General features: G+C 38.6%; 1 protein-coding gene across 1 annotated transcript in view; it reads right to left on the bottom strand.

Moving 5' to 3' along the window:
- Window positions 1-18,829, bottom strand: part of ADCY1 (adenylate cyclase 1) — a 155,006-nt gene that overhangs the window by 51,298 nt on the left and 84,879 nt on the right. Inside the window, exons 5-6 of the mRNA XM_074145330.1 lie at window positions 11,134-11,261; window positions 1,377-1,535 (exon numbers count right to left, since the gene is read on the bottom strand). Coding sequence (XP_074001431.1) covers window positions 1,377-1,535; window positions 11,134-11,261 — 287 coding nt within the window. The remainder of the gene's footprint in view (window positions 1-1,376; window positions 1,536-11,133; window positions 11,262-18,829) is intronic.

Below are 18,829 nucleotides of genomic sequence, written 5' to 3'. Positions count from 1 at the left end.
CTTTGACACTATTCATGAGTTTTTTTATCGCCAAAACTGCCTTCACTTTTTCTCCCAAAAGATCCCTTATATTTCAAATGCCTTCACAGAAGATACCTGGAAAGCTATTACTGCTTTCCACTATCAAACATGTTCAGATTTTTTTCACTGGAAAGCCTTAAGGTAAGGAACATAAAAAATACACTGCCAAAATTGCCTAAGGCAGACATATGTAATAGACAGAAATTCACTCATCTTAACCACAAAAATTAAGAAGTGATGTTGTCCCCTTGTTCAAATCATGATCTTGTAAAAATCCAACAGAGGATGATAGGTCCCAGAGCTGCCAAGCTGGTGAGGGGTCTCGAGAACAAGTCTATGAGGAGAGGCTGAGGGAACTGGGTATGTTTAGTTTGGAGAAGAGGAGGCTGAGGGGGGACCTATTTGCCCTCTACAACTCCCTGAAAGGAAACTGTAGAGAGGTGGGTGTTGGCCTGTTCTCCCAGGTGAATAATGACAGGACCAGAGGAAATGGTCTGAAGTTGGGGCAGGGGAGGTTTAGATTAGATATCAGGAAGAATGACTTTACTGAGAGGGTGGTCAGGCTCTGGAACAGCCTGCCCAGGGAGGTGGTGGAGTCACCATCCTTGGAGGTATTTAAGAAACGTGTAGATGTGGCACTTCAGGGCATGCTCTAGTGGCCGAGATTGTGGGGGTCTTTTGTGTGTGTATGGTTGGAGTCGGTGATCTCAGAGGTCCTTTCCAACCATGACAATTCTGTGATTCTATGATTCTGTCCCAGTCCAAAGGTGAGTTGCAGACAAAAGCACACCCATCAACATGTGCATGTGTATTTAAATTGGTTCCAAGGCGTACTTAAAATTCCAGGTCATGCCTCATGCAGGCTTATGTGCTACCATATCACTTGCACACAAACCATCAATATTTGAGTTTATAAAGAGGTATTTTTTTCTATAGCACACTACTAGTGTTGGAAATCTTGGAATGTAAAAGGAGTAAGGCACACACATCCCACATGTGTAGTGGTGCAAGGCTAAAAATTTCCTGGAATAACTAGAGGCTCCTACTTTTATAACACAAAATGGTGAAAGTCTAGCATTCCTACATTCCTAGCGTTGCCTCATTCCTACTCTTTATATTTGGCACCTTCTAATAAAGATTTTGTTTGGAAATGTTTTTTCTTCTAATCTAATCTAATCTATTACTAATGTAAATATCAAGATCATTTGGAGAATTCCACAGCATAAATCACACAATACATTGATTGCTCTTGCTGAACACAACCCTTCTTATCGCTAGCAATTCCATTGCAAAAGCCCCAAAGAAGGAAACAAATTCTTCACCCATACAGGTTTCTGTTTCTTTCTCAGACTTACCCAGGCAGTCCTCCAGCTTCCATCACATTAGCTAAAGTCACATCATTTGACCAGACATCATATTGCCATTTTCGGAGACCTAGGACCCCACAAAGCACCCTGCCTGTATGCAATCCAACTCTCATGTTGAGATCAACCTCTGTGGCTTCTGCAACAGATCTGGAATAGACAGCATCATAATATTAGTCTTTAGACAACGACATTGCTCTTGACTTTCTTTTTCTCTCCTTCCCCCAAAGTTTACATATATACACATGACTGAATAGACAGGATGTTTTAAAAGTCTCAAATGATATATTCAGCTACTGTTCTTTTACTTCACTAGTTTCAAAGCCCCATTTGTAATTCCAAAGAAATCATTTTCTTGGTCATATTTTAATTACCATTGAACTAAAATCTCAGTATTTCTAAATATCTTGACCTAATACATTAAAATTTAATTTTCCAGATTTCAAGGAAATCCAGAAAAATGTTACATTTCATTACATTTAATAAAATAAAATTTAAAAAAAAAAAAAGGACAATAAAGCAAGTGTAATAAATGGCTTTGTCATGAAACTTCCCTAAGACTATAAATTTTAGCTTTTATTTCCTGTGTTGCAGTATTTGTTATCATGGTCCTATAGAAACTTAGATATTACTGGGAGATAAACAAAGAACATTCTGGCTGTAACTCAAATAACTTAGAGAGGGACAGCTTAACTTCTGCACTTTCCTGTTTATCTTGCTTCTCACACATATTTACTTTTTTTTAATCATGAATGTTCTTTTTTTTTTCCAATCCATATTTGGATGACAAGTGACCATAATGTGATTGTTGGAATCAGAAGTTTTTTGAAATTATCTCAATTTTAATCTGACATGAAAGTAAGCAAACATGTTAACATGTTTCAATTCTACCGTTACTCCAGACTGCTCTCAACTCACTATTAAAATGGGTTACCTGCTTTCTTCTTTTTACTAAAAATCTCTGTTAATATTTCTCCTTATACTAGCCTTGGGTTTACTGGTTGGTGGATTTTTCTCTCTCTAATTCCTTTTTTACATGCACCACTTCACTCATACAAATATAATGATTGATTCTATATGGGCTAACTGAATTTCATCATGAAAGAGTTCAATATTAGACATTAAGGAAAAGATTGGTCTTGTGAGTAAAATATAAACTTGAGTCACTCAAAACTTACATTTAATTTCTCTCCTCTTTTACCACAGTTCGCTGTGACTCAAAGTAATTTTATCCTCTTTCAGTTCTCCATCTGTAATATCAAAATAATACTTTCTTTTCCTTACTCCTTTTGTTTGCAGTGGTTGATCTCAAAATAATAGTGTAAAACATATAATTTTTAATTAATAGAATATAAAATAATCTGGAAAAAGAGCATAGTATGGAGCCCAACACTTCTTCTCTGTGCATCACAAAGAGTTAAAAATAATTTTAAAAGTTATTGTCTCAATTATGTTGAGTTTAGATTTGTGGTGTTCTCTAAATTAACCATTGAATTACAATTCCACTTTAATGAAAACCTACTCAGTTAAAAATTAACATTTTTTTCCCAAGTGTCTCAGACTGTCAGTCTTCTTGGATGGTACTTTTCAATATTTCATTATATGTTTTCAACTGATATTTTCACCCTTGCCGCTGCTAGGAAACTGTTGCAACTACTAGTAATCACACAGAGTTGTGCTGTGCCTTTACCTTTATGGTACGCTCAGCTAAGCGCCATTTCCTGTGGTGAGACTGAAAGGGCACAGACTTATATTTAAATGCTCTTACAGTTTCTGTGAGAAAAGAGGTATGAAGAGGTACTAGTTGAGAAAGCAAATGTTCTAATTGGTCCAATTACCCAGTTACGGGACAAAGAAAATGGTGAAACTAATGAATCAGTGCAAGAACAGCAGATGAAGAGTGATTATAAATAGTAATATCTTTCCAAAGTTCCTGCAAGACTGGCACAGAAACCACCTATAACTATGGATTTGCACCTGTAAATTAAATCTAACCTTTGGAGATTTTTATTGCATAGCTGGGAAAGGAGGAATTAATTGGCAAAGTCATTGTTAAACGCATTTTTAATTTTGGTGCCACAGTAAGGAAGGATTCTTCATTTCTGTCAAATGCAGGACATCCTATAACTCGTACTGACTTGTGAACACTGAAAAGGAACCTTGAAGCTAATAATCTTCCACATTACATGCAGAGATAACACTGTGCATAAATGTTTGCAGTTTTTTCTGTTACAGAGACACTTGGCATTTCACAGTTAAGCTGCAGTCCAAAAAGAGACAATATCAGTGAATATACGAAACTGACCAATCAGTGTAAGATTTGATTTCCATTTGGTTTTTAAATTTAAATTTTCCAATGCATTTAATAGAAGAAGACCTTAAACTGAGGCGCTGACTATAATTTCCCCTTGATCTTCATTGACCATTGTATTTTTTAAAGTATTGTCCAGCTACGCTAGGTTTGGCAGAGAGGTCTTTAGGAGGACTTTTCAACTATTTCAGGAGTAGTCTCCTGTATAGTTGTACTTGTTTAAATACAAGTAATATAAAGGTCAGCATAAGACAAGATGTGGGGTGAGCAGTACAAGGTACCTGGCTTCAATTTAAGTAACGAACTCTGCAGCCATGAAGTGCTGAAGTATATACCATGGCAGCCATGACTAATGTGAGGGCTGTGGAGATCTGTTCTGTCCCCGTAGGGAATCTGGGCATACTACATTTTTCAGACATATGTTATGCAACAGCCCAGAAAGCCTTATGCACAGCTTTCTGAAAGATTGAATATTTCCTTCTCTTATTTCTACTCACTGCAAGTCAGCTTTCCTTTATTTAGTAATTGTTCCCAGTCAAGCCTCAAAAATTACTCCAAGGAGTCCTAAAAGGATTTTAGTGTTACAGGGCTTGTTGTGCACACCGTCTGCTTGACAAAGCCTTGAAGGAAATGAAAGGAGCTAATAATATAAGCCACCTAATGATAGCTTAACCTTTATATCTTCTCCTGTACATGTGTACTGTGCCATTAACAGACTGACCTTACACCAAGACCATACTCTGCAAGCCAAAGCCCTTCAGGATTACACCTTGCTTGCCTGCCTATGTCCTACTGCATAACCAAGTACTTATATAATTATCTTCATTAGTCAACCTGCAAGTGTGTGAATTTCTATGTTCACAAATGAATGATTTTTTTTTTTTTTTCCATCTGAAACAGTATATAAAACCTCAGGCTAAATGTAAGTGGAAAGATACAATATACTCAAAAGTTTTCCAAATGTTAACACAAAAGTAGTCCCAGAAACAAATGGAAATCGAAAACCATTTTTGTTTTAAAATAGAAGCGAGCAGAGTCTATGTAAGTGACTAATAAGATAACCATCTATCTGGACAGCTCCAGTATCCCACCAAGCCTTTACATTTTAGTTCTCTCCTTAGCTACAAATATTTCATGTACTGCTACAAACCATCAAAGTAATTTAGATCATCTGCAGAACAGCTCCAGACCTGTGCGGCATTTGAAGGAAAAAAAAAAGCAAGCTCTGCATCCCATTTCTTATAAGTTATTTAGGACTTCTCTTTAGGTCCAAAACTATCTGCACAGAAACAGATGATTCCCAGTTAAAGGCATAGGCAAGATTTTTGGTTCAGTTGGTTGGTTCAGTTACCAGTTTTTATATATGCACAGTTCTAAGATAAGGGTGTCCTTTAATTTGCACATCTCCCTAAATATTTCGGTGCCAGTTCCCTTTCAACATCAGGAGTTGGCTATTTCTTGGTTGTTAATGACAAAGACTATCTCTCTGTGCACTGCTCTGTCAGCCCAGCAGGTCATGGGAGGAGAGGCTGCAGGCCTTGTTCCCAAGAGGCACCCATATACAAGGCCCCCTCGCCCTCTCTCAGATTTGTCTTCCCTCAATGCAAGGCGATGTAAGTTCTCTCAAGTAATTAAGTTTTGTTGTTTGAAAACTTTTGCTGTCTTGCTTCAGCAGCCGTTTCTTCAGGTCAGGTTTGGATTTTTTTTGGTTTGTTTTGGTTTTTTTATGGTGTTTTGTTTGCTTGTTTGTTTGTTTTTAAATGTTGACCAGAGCTGCAGTACCTTGCTCACCTGGAGCATGGCAACCAAGAGCTAGGGCAGAGAGCCTGGGCTGTGAAGGTCTGATGGCTTCAGCAGTCAAGATGCTCACTCTGACAGTGAGCCAACGTGGTGGAGTCACCAATGGTGGTGAAGTCCTCTCATGGTAGACAGTTCTCCACTGCTGAAAATGCAGTCACTGGTTCTCCCATAATTCAAGGTCAACTGACTCCTGACAGTCCAAACCTTCCCAGGCCCTGGATCTCTGGAGGATCAGGGGAAAAGTATCAACAGCGTTGACATCAGTAACGTTAGTGCTTCTGCCTTCTTCCTCAGACAAAAGATCACAACAGAAAACTTGGAATTTCAGTTGGGCTTCCTCAAAATGACTGCAGTAGGTCCTCTCCCTTCCCCAGTGCCTTTGATCAGGTGATGACCCAACCCATGGGAAGGAGACAGTTTAAGCATCAACCTACACGATGTCCCATGCAATGCAGCAGCAACACAACGTGTAAGTAATAAGCCCAACTTCCATTTGTGAGGTCTTACATGCATGAATGGTGGAGTCATCCATATCAAGGTGGAGTCATCTGTATGGGATAAACTCACCTATGTGACACAAAGAGAAGCTGATCTATCTCCTGACAGACCCCACCGGGGTGCCCAGGTTTGAAGAAGCAAAGGTTCATGGACACTTTCCTTCAGACATCTTCAAACTCCATGTGCAATAGGAACATTCAATACAGGGGGGAAGACGAGATGTATTCTAAAGTAACCCTCTGCTCCCTCCCCCTACAATACGTATAGGTTGAACTGAAGTAGTCAGCACCAGCTGCTGTGATGTGCTCCTACCGTGCCATGCTACCTGCTAATGTAGACATAGCCACTGATGCGGCTAGTGGTGCAATTCATTCTGAGTGAGTACTAAAATGGCATCCTTGTAAGATGTCAAGGAAAGGAGTATCATGAAAATGTACCATTTATGTGGCAGCGTGAATGATTACAAGATCCCATTACACTCTTGACAAGTTTATGAATTTTAGCCCCAGTATTCTGGCCCAGTCCCAAATCTAGTATTTATATCCTGCTTACCCAGATTCCATCCTCATTTCTAATTGGAAACATTACAGTTCATTTCTTGCCCTGTGGTATTATTGACTGCATTTAAACAACTCCCTTCTTTCATCACATTTCATCTCCTAAGAGGCTACATTTCTGGACTGAGCCAAAGAAATGTTTAGTATAATTTATATATGTTGATGAAGTGCTCTGTAACGAAAGACAAACTATTATTAGGAAAGTATAAAATTGCCCTCGTAACACTAGCCTGAATCAGAACTCTAGCCAATTTATGGGGGAGAGAGGGAAGAGCTTGGGTAGCTGGGGGAAACTTTCCTACATGGCAACTTGGAAATAAATATATCTATTTAGAAAGTAAAATACTGTAGTAAATAGAGTGGAACCTTCTAAGGTAAGCAATTTAAGTAAGGTGAAGAGCATACTTGGCCTAATGCACTGTTCAAAACTGAGGTGAGGACAACATCTGCCACATCAGAGCAACATCTGGCACATTAGAGGCACTAATGGACATGACCTATTTTATATATAATTATATTACTAACAAAATTACTAATTATATTACTAACAAAAAGCTGAAAGTTAAAACTCGCCTGATTGAAGCAGCATCAGTGGTATCCAACACTTAAATACTGCCATGATGGTTTAAGTGACTCTGAACAAACACTTAGCCTGTACTGATGCACTGACACAAAATTCATTGGCAGCAGAAATTCTTTTGGAATAGAAACAGAATATAACACCATCTGTTTTGTGGGGGTTTTTTAAGGACAAAAAAGATCCTCCCATAATGATTCTGGTCTGATTTTAACTGTGGCCTTGAAAAAAATACTTTGTAGAAGACAGATGGAAATGTTAAAATTTTAAGTATTTTATAATGCTATTTGAAAATTACCTTGAAAATCTCAATTTAAATGTAATGAGGCAACATTCTCAGATAATATGTGCAGCACCATATTCTAGGATGCTTAAATAACTGTTACACAGAATATGAAGACAATATAAACTATCAATTTCTATGAACTCATTACAACGTTCACCTCTGTAAAATCACAGATCCATCACCCAGCTACTAGAAGCTTCTATTCCTTCATTTCCTGGAAAATGGACATCTTGGTAGTACGTATGTCTGGGACAGGCACTTTTCATAGATCTATCAGCTGAATAATAATTCAAGTGATTTTATTTATTTATTTATCCCAGGTAACATGACAAACCTGTCACTAGGGATCATGACTTCCAAGCAAAAATTTACAATGCCAATATCTGATTTCTGCAGTAAAGTGAATAGACTTTTAGAAGACTACCAGATGCCATCCAACTCCGGATGAAAGGTGGAAGTTTAAAAGTAAAAGTGACTCTGCATCTCATGGGACTGATAAACAACACCACCTAATCATCATACCAATAGAAAATAAAATTTTGCATTCCAACTTTATTGTCATAAGCCCTTCACTTCTCCTTTTCATTTGCTCAACATATTTTCAAAAAAATTAATCTGGGGAATCAGTCTTCTAGTTTTGGTCTCTGTGAAGGACTGAAGACTTTTTTCCTCTTCTTCAGCAGAACCTATTTTCCTTGTTTGGAGCTCTTTGTACAGTTGGCTTGGCCACGCACATCTGTCACCAAGAGAACCTCACCCGGAATCCAACTATATCTGAACAGATGATGCTCCACTTTCATTACAAGAAAAAAAATAGTACTGCCATCAAAGGCAATGGTACTTGGAATGCACCATCTTTCTGTTTCCTAATATAAGCAGAACAGGCACATTCGTTTACCTAAGAGAGGAAATATGCATTGAGCCTGGATCTTACAGTCCTTACATTACTAATTCCTCATTGAAAAAAGAAAAAAGGGATTAATTAATTGTGCTTATGTACAAAGGATGCAGAACAGGTTGCTAGTCTTTAAGAATCCTAAATAAATCTGGCAGTCTCTTATAACCTTGCTCCTTCTCCATCTTGCCCTTTCACTGTGCTCTGGCTACTGACTACACACTCTAAAGACTTACAATTTATGAATTTTTTAAAAGAAAACCCGCTGAAATTGTCAGTTAGTTATCTTCTACCAAAGCGTCTGACTAAACATGTTGAGATAACACACTAAAGCTCACTTAGAATCATGGAGCTGCTGATGCTGGAAGGGGCCTCTGTAAATCATCTAGACCAACCCCCTTGCTCAGAGCAGGGTCAGCTTTAAATCTCCCCAAGGATGCAAACTCCACAACCTTCCAGTGCAATGTCTCCAGTATTTGACCACCTCCACAGAAAAAAAAGTTTTTTTCTTATATTCAAATGGAATATCTTGTATTTCAGTTTGTGCTCATTTTGTCTTTCTCTGACACTGGATACCACTGAAAAAAGTTTGGCTTTGTCCTCTTTACACCCTCCCATCACGTATTTGTATGCATTGGTGAGATTCTCCCTGAGCCTTCTCTTCTCCAAGCTGAATAGTCCCACTTCATTTCCTCCTTTTTAATTCAACTCCTTTTTCAAGTTTACATACAGCAGCCAATAAATGACAAGGGAATAAAAAGGGAACATGTTTCATTTCTAATATTAGTAAAACCGAAACATTCAAAAAAGGAAAGTTCAGTCAGCTGTATCACTACCTTATTTGTATAAATGAAACACAGCACAGCTAATGAATTAAATAGGTTTAAAAATAAATTTAATAGGTTTTAAAAAGGATGAGAGCATCAGCTACTGCTTTCCAGGGATTTAAAAAAAAATACTTTGGAAAATGTGTACAAGGCCTGTATATCTAATTATGCTTCTAAAGGCCAAGGCTTCCTTATAAATGGAGTATCCATATACTGCTAGAAGAATGCACATATACATAATTTGCAGACTTAGGATATTCTTTTAGGATTTATAGTATCATAGACTATTGTATATTATCATACATTACAAGTCTTTTATCAATTTTACAATTTTTACAAAGATCACAAACTTGCATTGAATGAGAGGGAGAATATGGATTCATTTACCCAACTCTTCACATTCTGAGAGATTTTATAAATGAACATTATAATAAAAACACATGGATTGAGCTAGAAATGAGCCTTCAATTGCTTTAAGTACTGCTCTCCTTTTTTCTATGCTTTAAAGTTGTTTGCAAAGAAAGCTCGATGAATCCAGGTTCATAGAAAAGTTTAAAGTTGATATGAAACAACAAATATGTGTGGTAATGTCCATGTTCCCCTAAGCCATTAGCAGAGTCTGAACGACTAGCTATTACTTCCATAGAGGTAAGCCCAACTCTCTCGAGCAAAACCTACAGTGAACTCTGAGAGGATCATAATACATTCTTCTACAACACCAATACTCTCCACAAATGAATGCAATTTAGTTTTGGGAAAACAACTTCTTTGTGTGCATATATGTGCATAAACATCCTCATATACAAATGGAGGACAGGAAATATATGATGTGGCAAAAGCTTTATTAGAAACAAGAAGGTAAAATGTTCCAAATAAAAAATGCATACTTTTAATTCATAAGCCTTATGTTTGCTTATTCTATACCTTTTTTTTCCTTTATTTAATAGTTTACTATTCATTTTTAAATTGAGATTACACTGTGATCTATTCACCGTCACAGAGAAAGCAGATCTTCTCTGTGTATGATGCAAAAATTTGGGAATTAAGTGAGGGGAAGCAGAACCTTGAGTCAATTCCATACATCCAACAGCCCAGCTGACAACAGAGAGAAAGAATAACTGGCTACTGGAAACAGTGACCAAACATTTTCCAATACAGAACAGGCTAAGGCCCCTAGCGTGAAGCACTTGTGCAAGCTCATTCCAAGTGTAATAGCACTGTGCTGATCAGTATTTATTTATATACAGAATTAATACAGGTGTGCACTCCTTCCTACAGCCTCCCTACAAAACACATGCACAAGCACACACACACACACATACAGCAATACAGTAGTGAAGAAATTTCCCATCTTTATCCCTTCCCTCGTATATAATAAAATGGATCTTAGGCTCTCGCTGAACGCTCATTCACAGTTCTCTCACATTCACATTTTTCACCTTGGTAAAATAATGATGAATGCAGAGCTCTCAAGCATAAAAAAAATCTTTTGATCAGCTAAGTGAATTTCACATTACATTTCATAAAGCAGAATAAATTAAGGGTTTAAACATGACATACAGAAAGGAGAAATCAGCAAGCTATCGTTTTGAGAATGCAAACACATATATAACATGTACACATCAGGACTGGCTTTGAGTTTACATACTGGTATGCAAAATGAGCAGTGTTTTATCTCTGTAAAACAGGAAATTGGACTCCTTTCTTTGTGACAAATGGCCATAGGAATATTTCTTTAATTCCCAGTATTTTTCTGTCCCCCAGTCAGTACTTGTATGTGCCTCTACATACTCATACTTGTGCACTCTATCCTTACAGAAATTAAATGGAGTGGAAAATTGACGTCTAGAATGACCCTTCCTAAAAATCAGTATCATCTGATCTGAATGCAACAGGTGGGCAGTGCTAGCAGACACTGCTGTTTGCCTGAAAACACACCTCCTGAATGCCACATAGAAGTTGTTGAAGCTTCTGGGTTCACTGCGCACAGTACTTACGTGATGGTGTCAATCATATCCAGTCCCATTTCAACACAGCAATGGGCATGATCTGTTTTGGGCTGGGTCAATCCTGAAACACAGTAGTAACAGTCCCCTAGAATTTTTATTCTTCTGCAGTGGTTTTCCTTTAATAAAAATAGAATGGGAAAAGTCTTATTATTAATATAAATATTCCAATATTTACAGGATAAAATCTTCTCCAATACTACAGAATCATTCAGGCAACCATTTTGTGCTTAAATGAAGTAATCTACAGCTCATGAAATCTGGGTTCCCTGTATAGAACAACTAACATATACATATTTGTTTGAGTGTTTGTTTGTTTGTTTATAAACACACACATATATACTGGAGGTCAGCCCTGCATTGTTCAACACACAGGGGGTAACACTGCTTAAAGCTATAGTTATGAACAAATATTATTTCCTTGCCTTTACATTAGGTCAGTATGAATTCAAGATTTGGAATGAGACTTTACTTCTGTATGAATCCAAACCAAAGGGCTGAAGCCAAACAACTACTGAATATCAGGAAATGTTTGTATTCTGAAAAGCTTTTATTTCAAATCCAGTTCCAGCTTACCAGGAAAGTTGGTGTATTTATCTGTGAAGGTACACACATTTGTGCAGTACCAATTCATAAATCACAATTTACAGTACACCATGATCAATGTAAATATGACACACTTGCAGATCAGAAGATACAGGCAGTTTGCATTATCATCAAATTTATCTCCCATTTGCATACAGTTTAATTTCTACAGCCAAAGAGAACTGGCTGAATGTATCCCATTTTGAAAAACCAATGATGGCAAGTGATGATTGCTACATTGGTCTGAGGAGAAAGTTTACTTCTAAACAGAAAGCACATAACAAAATACCTTTAATGAAGCAGTGCCTTTAACTAATAAACTATGAAGAGACATGAAGAGATGATGGTATCCCTTGCAGCTATACTATGGCAACTTCTAAACATTTAGAGTATGGCATAGAAAAATAAATAATATGATTAAATGAATCCAACTTACACAGTTCGGACTGTGCCAGTAAGTGCCACGCAAAATTAACTCTTGTGAATATGAGGAGAGAGGATTAACAAAAATATTATTCCCCCATATGGCATTATGGCATTTTATGAGTAGAATAATTATTGATGTGCACAAAGTAATATGCAGCCCTCGAAATCTATTCTGACACAAAACAGGCCTTCCAACTCAAGGTTTTAGGACTGAAGTCTCTAAGTTTATTAAAAGAAACCACTAAGTTTTTTAGCAGAAACCACTAAATCATACTGTCAAAATAAGCCACTTTTTAAAATCGTGGGCAAATCTTGAAACAGTAGAGGGTACTCGGTAGTTATAGCTGGAACCTACTTTGCAAAATAAATCCTGTTTTGCCCCACATCTTACAATCCTATATAAAGCCCTCTTCATCTTCAAATTTGGTATGCATAATTTGTGGACAGGCAATGACTATCTGACCCAGGCAAAAGTTATTCAGAAAAACCATTTCAGTAATCTGGGCCGGACAATATGTATCTGTTAATCAATCAGTGTTACCTCCAATTCAGCGTCTACCTCCAAAATGGCTCATTTCTAATTAATTGGTTCGTAGAACAGTACTGCACATTTTATAATGGGGTACACAGAATTACTGTCAGGCTGGCACAGCACAGTCTAGCAGCCTGGTAGACAGTTTAAGAGAGGAAAAAATCAAAACAGAGCTTGATTCATTACCACTTTCCAAGTCAGTTTATTATTTGTGCAGGAGAAAAATAAAAGAAAAAGAAAATAAGGACTACAGCATTTTTCTAGAGAGATATTAATTTTGATGGAAGACGTATGACAATCACTTACTGTTTTTGAAACCACCACTTTGTTTCTTATCAGATGTTATTCTCACTATCCTTATTTATAATAAATTATTATACAGTAATCTGTAGCAAAATAATTTGTTTTCTTTCTCTCGATTTGTGAAGCAGACTTCCACAAACTTCCAGCTTTGTAAGAGCAATATTTTAAAGGATTGATATGCAAATTAACAAAACAAACCCGTTTCCCTCTTTGTTTTGTTTCCTCAGCAACTTCCAAAGAAGCTAATGACTCGGCAAAGTTTTTCACATTTGTGACAGTGATGAATTCAAGTGTGATAATTACAAATTCTAGTCACACTTGACACAAGCAGTGTCTGTTTAGAAACAGCTGATATCTTGGTTTTATGCCCGTGATACCAAACAGCAGAGATTGCTAGCGCTGCATTAGCCGGGCAGCTTGCCCACCTGCGGTGCCTTACCGAGAGGCTACCGAGCAGATCTGCAGAATTCCCTCTGGCGTAACTGTCAGTCACAGCGTTTGTCAGGGTGAAGTGGAAGCCCAGCTCACAAAGCAGAGGATACCTCAAAGTTCCTGAGAGCTTTCTTGACACTTCCGGACAAGCACTTAATGAGACAGTTCATTCTACCTATCTGCTAGGGAGAACGGGGCTGGGGAGAGGGGGGCGCTTCTGTTCCAAACAACTCGGGGCTTTTGTTGTTGTGGTGGTTCTTTATTCAAGTGCATTTTGCAGAAAGAGCGAAGTCTGACAACTTAGACTGCAAAACTGGAAATTCAGACCATTAACTCCATATTCTTCTACTATACAAGTCAAATATTGGTTTGTATAGAGGTTTTTTTAATAAAAAGTAAAGAGCAACAAATTTGTAGTTCTGAAGAAAATTTATATATATATAAAAACAGGTTGTCTCAAAGAAATATTATATTATTAACAAAGTTTAAGGTGCTTTCAGACCTCTCCCAGCAGACATAGGCAGACAGCTAGGTGTTCTCTGGAACAGAGAGATTATATAAATAAGTGTAAAGTCTTTTAAGGGAGGATCTTTCTCACCTGCCAGATTGCAACAATTCTTACTGTTGCTGCTGGGGTTTTTTTGTGGTTTTTTTTAATAATCAATGCAAGTAAGTAATTGTTTGTTATGTGAATACATCTGAAGTCAGGGATGCTTAGTACATTATTTTTGTTTCTTGTAACACTGTCTGGTAGGAGAATAGCCTCTTTAAAGCTTTTCTTTATTTTAGAGACAGCATATGCTAATGAAGGAAAGAGTCCCTGCTCTGCCTTCTGTTACTGCAGCAATCAATGTATTTGTACATACCCATGTGTCATCATGGTATGTGAGTACCTATCAAAGTGTGCCAAAAAGGAAGATCAGACAGATTACAATTTTAAAAAGCAAGATTTTAAAAGCTAAACATTGAACTTTTCTCTCTCATAACCCCAATAACTGCAGTGGAATTATACCAAGGATGAATCTGACCTTGGGTGACTTAATTACAATATGTTTTATGCTTATTATACACATTCATTTCTTTTTCTGCAAGCCTGCTAACAACCTGATTTGCATATGTGCTCTTCAGACTTTTATTGTCTTACCCTTTTTTTGCTGTTCATACTAATAAAAGCTGCATCAGCTAAGGTACATAAAAAGATTCTTTACCATATTCAGCAAATTTAGTTTTAGTTAAACTGTGCAGAGTAAGAGAAAATACTAATAAGGCCCCAAAAAAATGCATAAGCAGTGATTCCCATTTCCCCTAACTCAGACCGTACCAGACTTACACTCTCCGAATGCTCTAGGACGTGAGCAGTAATAACATTCAGTTTTGTTTAGGCTAGAAAAATGTGAACAAGAGTTTGGACACTACCTATGATGCTTAGTGAATGTAAAGTTAGAGTCTTAAAAAAAGAAATAATAGGAAAAAGAGAAAACCAAAAGTAACACATATCCAGGTTCAACTATTTAAGCGTTGGGGTAAAGGGAGGAGATCTATTAGGCCTGGACTTCCACTGAAGGCTTTACTCTCTCAGGGAAAGGCTTTGGCATCCTCCCTGGTTTGCCTCATTAGTGAGACCTTTGGGTATTGCCCCTGAACAGCTGCAAATTAGTACAGAGCAGTACTGCATGCAGCAGAAGCGTGGAAGGAGATGCCCTGCCAGCACAGGGAGCAGCTCTTGAGCTCAAAAACTCTTCATGCCGCCTCCATCCATTCACTGCCTGAAACTGTTTGAATCTGTGGGGAAAAAAGCCCATTGCCCTAATCCTTGAAAAAAACACTGTTAGCTAAATGTTTTCTTCACGTATTGAAGAGAAGTCTTGGGCAGATGGAAACCGTCAAAAGGCATATCTCTGATGGCTCAGTTTTCACTAAGAATATAATTAATTCTGGGGGAGTAGTGGTGTGCTTTGGGGGCTGAAGAAGGAATATACACTGCTCTCCTGGCCCCGTCGCTGCTCTCAAGAGCTTTGTCACTGGGGCCAAGCAGTGCCACAGAGGGGCATGGTCACACTCCCTTACAGACATTCAATGAGCCAAAAGGAAGATCAGCGACCCTGAGGAAAGGACCCATCACAGAATTACTTTTGTGTTTTATTCCCCTTCATATTTTCCCTCTTGTTTTCCCTCCTTCCTGGTTTATCAGACATTTTCTTTTGGAAAGACCCATTCCAACAGCTTCTTTTGACAGCCTGCTGTGCTTATAGCTGAACTGTTTGTATCAGGTAGGCAAAGGCAATACAATTTTCAGTTCATATTAATCAGCATTGCGTGGATTTCAGGGGAACTACACTAATTTATAGCAGCTATCCCTATAATCCTCAGGAACCCAAGTCATAATTCAATAATCCACACTAACCACATCGCAGTTTAAATCCTTGCTTAGATATTACAGTATAAAATGACTATAGGGGGAAAAAAATGCAAAGCACCTCTAAAAGTCCCCGAAGATGTAAAATAGCAATAAAATGCATTCCCTATTTATCTCTCTTCACAAACCTAGAACTTCATCCTGCTTCCAAAGAGCTCTTGAGAGGACAAGATAGGATTCACCACTGTTAGCACTGCAGCTTATTTTTAATGTATTTAGTATGTACAGCATACTTAACATTACAACACTTTATGCCACAGTGCTATTAATATCAATAGAAATTTGTATTAGAAAGCTTTGAATCATTCTAGAAGTTAACATAAATTTATCTATATTACAGATGTGTACGGAGACACAAAAGAGACTTGCAGAAAAAATAGCATTTTCTACTACATCCTCTAAAGCTGGAATGATGTCTCTATCCATTTTCATTAAATTTATCCATTAGATTGGAACAGAAGTGGAAAAAACCTATATTTTGGCTATCATGCTGTATAAATATATGCATCCATGATATATCACAGAATCACAGAATTGTAGGGGTTGAAAGGGAACTTCAGAGATCATCTAGTCCAAACACCCCACCAAAGCAGGTTCCACCTAGAGCAGGCTGGATAGGAGTGCCTCAAGGTGGGTTTGGAATGTCTCCAGAGAAGGAGACTCCATGACCGCTCTGGGCAGCCTGTTCCAGTGCTCTACCACCCTCAAAGTAAAGAAGTTTTTCCACATGTTCAGATGGAACTTCTTGTATTCCAGCTTGTGTCTTGTGTATATGTGCGTGTATAACATGAACAGACACACATTTCTGCAAATTTACTTACATTCTCTTGCTTATATACACAAGATTTGTGACAAACACAAATTTTAATATTCATCCTCTGGACTACTGACATAGTAACCAAGGTGGCTAAGCCTGACAGTTACAGGCCTGACACCAGTTTTGAGCCCCAACTTTCAACAGATTTGAACACAAACTGGTAGAAGATACCTGGGTGTTGATACCTGTTTATGGCATTACTAGTCCTAGCATTACTCCTTCTTTTACACAGAGGTATAGTGGATGCCTTACTGCTCCAAGAGCTTTTGGAAGGGCATAATACAGTGTTCTGCTGTTAAGGAAATAGTGAAGCACAAGCCACCTTCCTTCAGGGTCATAGAAGAAAGGCAGTGGATTAGACAGAATTAACTGGAAGGCTGTACAGTGCAACTAAGCAATACCATATCAAGTTATCAATTTAAGTTCAGTGCACAGTGAGAGGGAGAGATCCTTTACAAGAGATCAGTTTACATTTTTGATATTCACACATTCCTATTATATTTAATTTCTGCATAAAATTAAACAAAACATAAAAGATCTTTCATTTTTTTTTCCCTAAGCTCTATAACTCTGTTTTGTGCACTGAAGAGCTTTAGAGAAAAACAAAACCAAAAACATTCCACAGGAAGGACAACCTAGTGAAAGTCTCTTAGACTGCAGAAGTATTCACAGAAGATGCAGCTAGATGCAGAAAAAGATGAAGGAATAGTTTTAGATTCACATGCAAAGCACTTCTTAGAACCTTACTTTGAATCTCCTTTGAATGGGCCCTCTTTCTGTGTTGATGAAAAGTGGGGCTACTTAGGCCCCGTTTTTAAAAAATTTAAATTTTTAGATATTTTAAAAAACTTACATTTTTAAATTTTAGGACCCATTTTTAAAAAGGGTAGAAAGGAGGACCCTGGGAACTACCGACCTGTCAGCCTCACCTCCGTGCCTGGGAAGATCATGGAACAGATCCTTCTAGATGCCATGCTTGGGCACATGGAGGACACGGAGATGATTCAAGATAGCCAGCATGGCTTTGCTAGGGGCAGGTCCTGCCTGACTAACCTAGTGGCCTTCTATCATACAGTGACTAGGTCAGTAGATAAGGGATGACCTATGGACGTGATCTATCTGGACTTCAGTAAGGCCTTTGACACGGTCCCTCACAACATCCTGCTTGCCAAATTGGAGGGATACGGATTTGATGAGTGGACTGTTCAGTGGATAAGGAATTGGCTGGATGGTCGCACCCAGAGGGTGGTACTCAATGGCTTGAAGTCCAGATGGAGAGCAGTGACAAGTGGTGTCCCTCAAAGGTCCATGCTGGGACTGGTACTGTTTAACATTTTTATCAATGACATAGACAGAGGGATTGAGAGCACCATCAGCAAGTTTGCAGATGCCACCAAGCTGTGTGGTGTTGTCGATACACCAGAGGGACGGGATGTCATTCAGAGGGACCTGGACAGGCTGGAGAGGTGGGCCCAGATGAACCTCATGAGGTTCAACAAAAGCAAGTGCAGGGTTCTGCACCTGGGCCGAAACAATCCTCAGTATAAATACAGACTGGGGATGAGGTATTAGAAAGCAGCCCTGAGGAAAGGGACTTGGAGGTGCTGATGGACGAGAAGCTGGACATGAGCAGGCAATGTGTACTTGCAGCCCAGAAGACCAATCACATCCTGGGCTGCATCAAAAGAAGTGTTGCCAGCAGATCCAGAGAGGTGATTCTGCCACTTTGCTCTGCTCTGGTGAGACCTCACCTGGAGTACTGTGTGCAGGTCTGGAGCCCTCAATATAGAAAGGACATAGACCTGATGGAGCGGGTCCAGAGGAGGGCCACTAAAATGATCGGGGGGTTGGAGCACCTCTGCTATGAGGACAGGCTGAGGGAGCTGGGGTTGTTCAGCCTGGAAAAGAGGAGGCTCTGGGGAGACCTAATAGTGGCCTTCCAGTACCTGAGGGGGGCCTACAGGAAGGCTGGGGAGGGTCTGTTTACGAAGGCCTGCAGTAACAGGACAAGGGACAATGGTTTTAAGTTGGAGAAGGGGAGATTTAGATTGGATATTAGGAAAAAGTTCTTTACTATGAGGGTGGTGGAACATTGGAACAGGTTGGTGGAACAGGGAGGAGCACTGGAGCAGGGAGGTGGTTGAGGCCCCTTCCCTTGAGATATTCAAGGTGAAGC

Source organism: Numenius arquata, chromosome 3, assembly GCF_964106895.1.
Source record: "Numenius arquata chromosome 3, bNumArq3.hap1.1, whole genome shotgun sequence".
In the NCBI taxonomy this organism is placed as follows: Eukaryota; Metazoa; Chordata; class Aves; order Charadriiformes; family Scolopacidae; genus Numenius; species Numenius arquata.
This window is presented reverse-complemented; position numbering and strand designations above follow the sequence as displayed.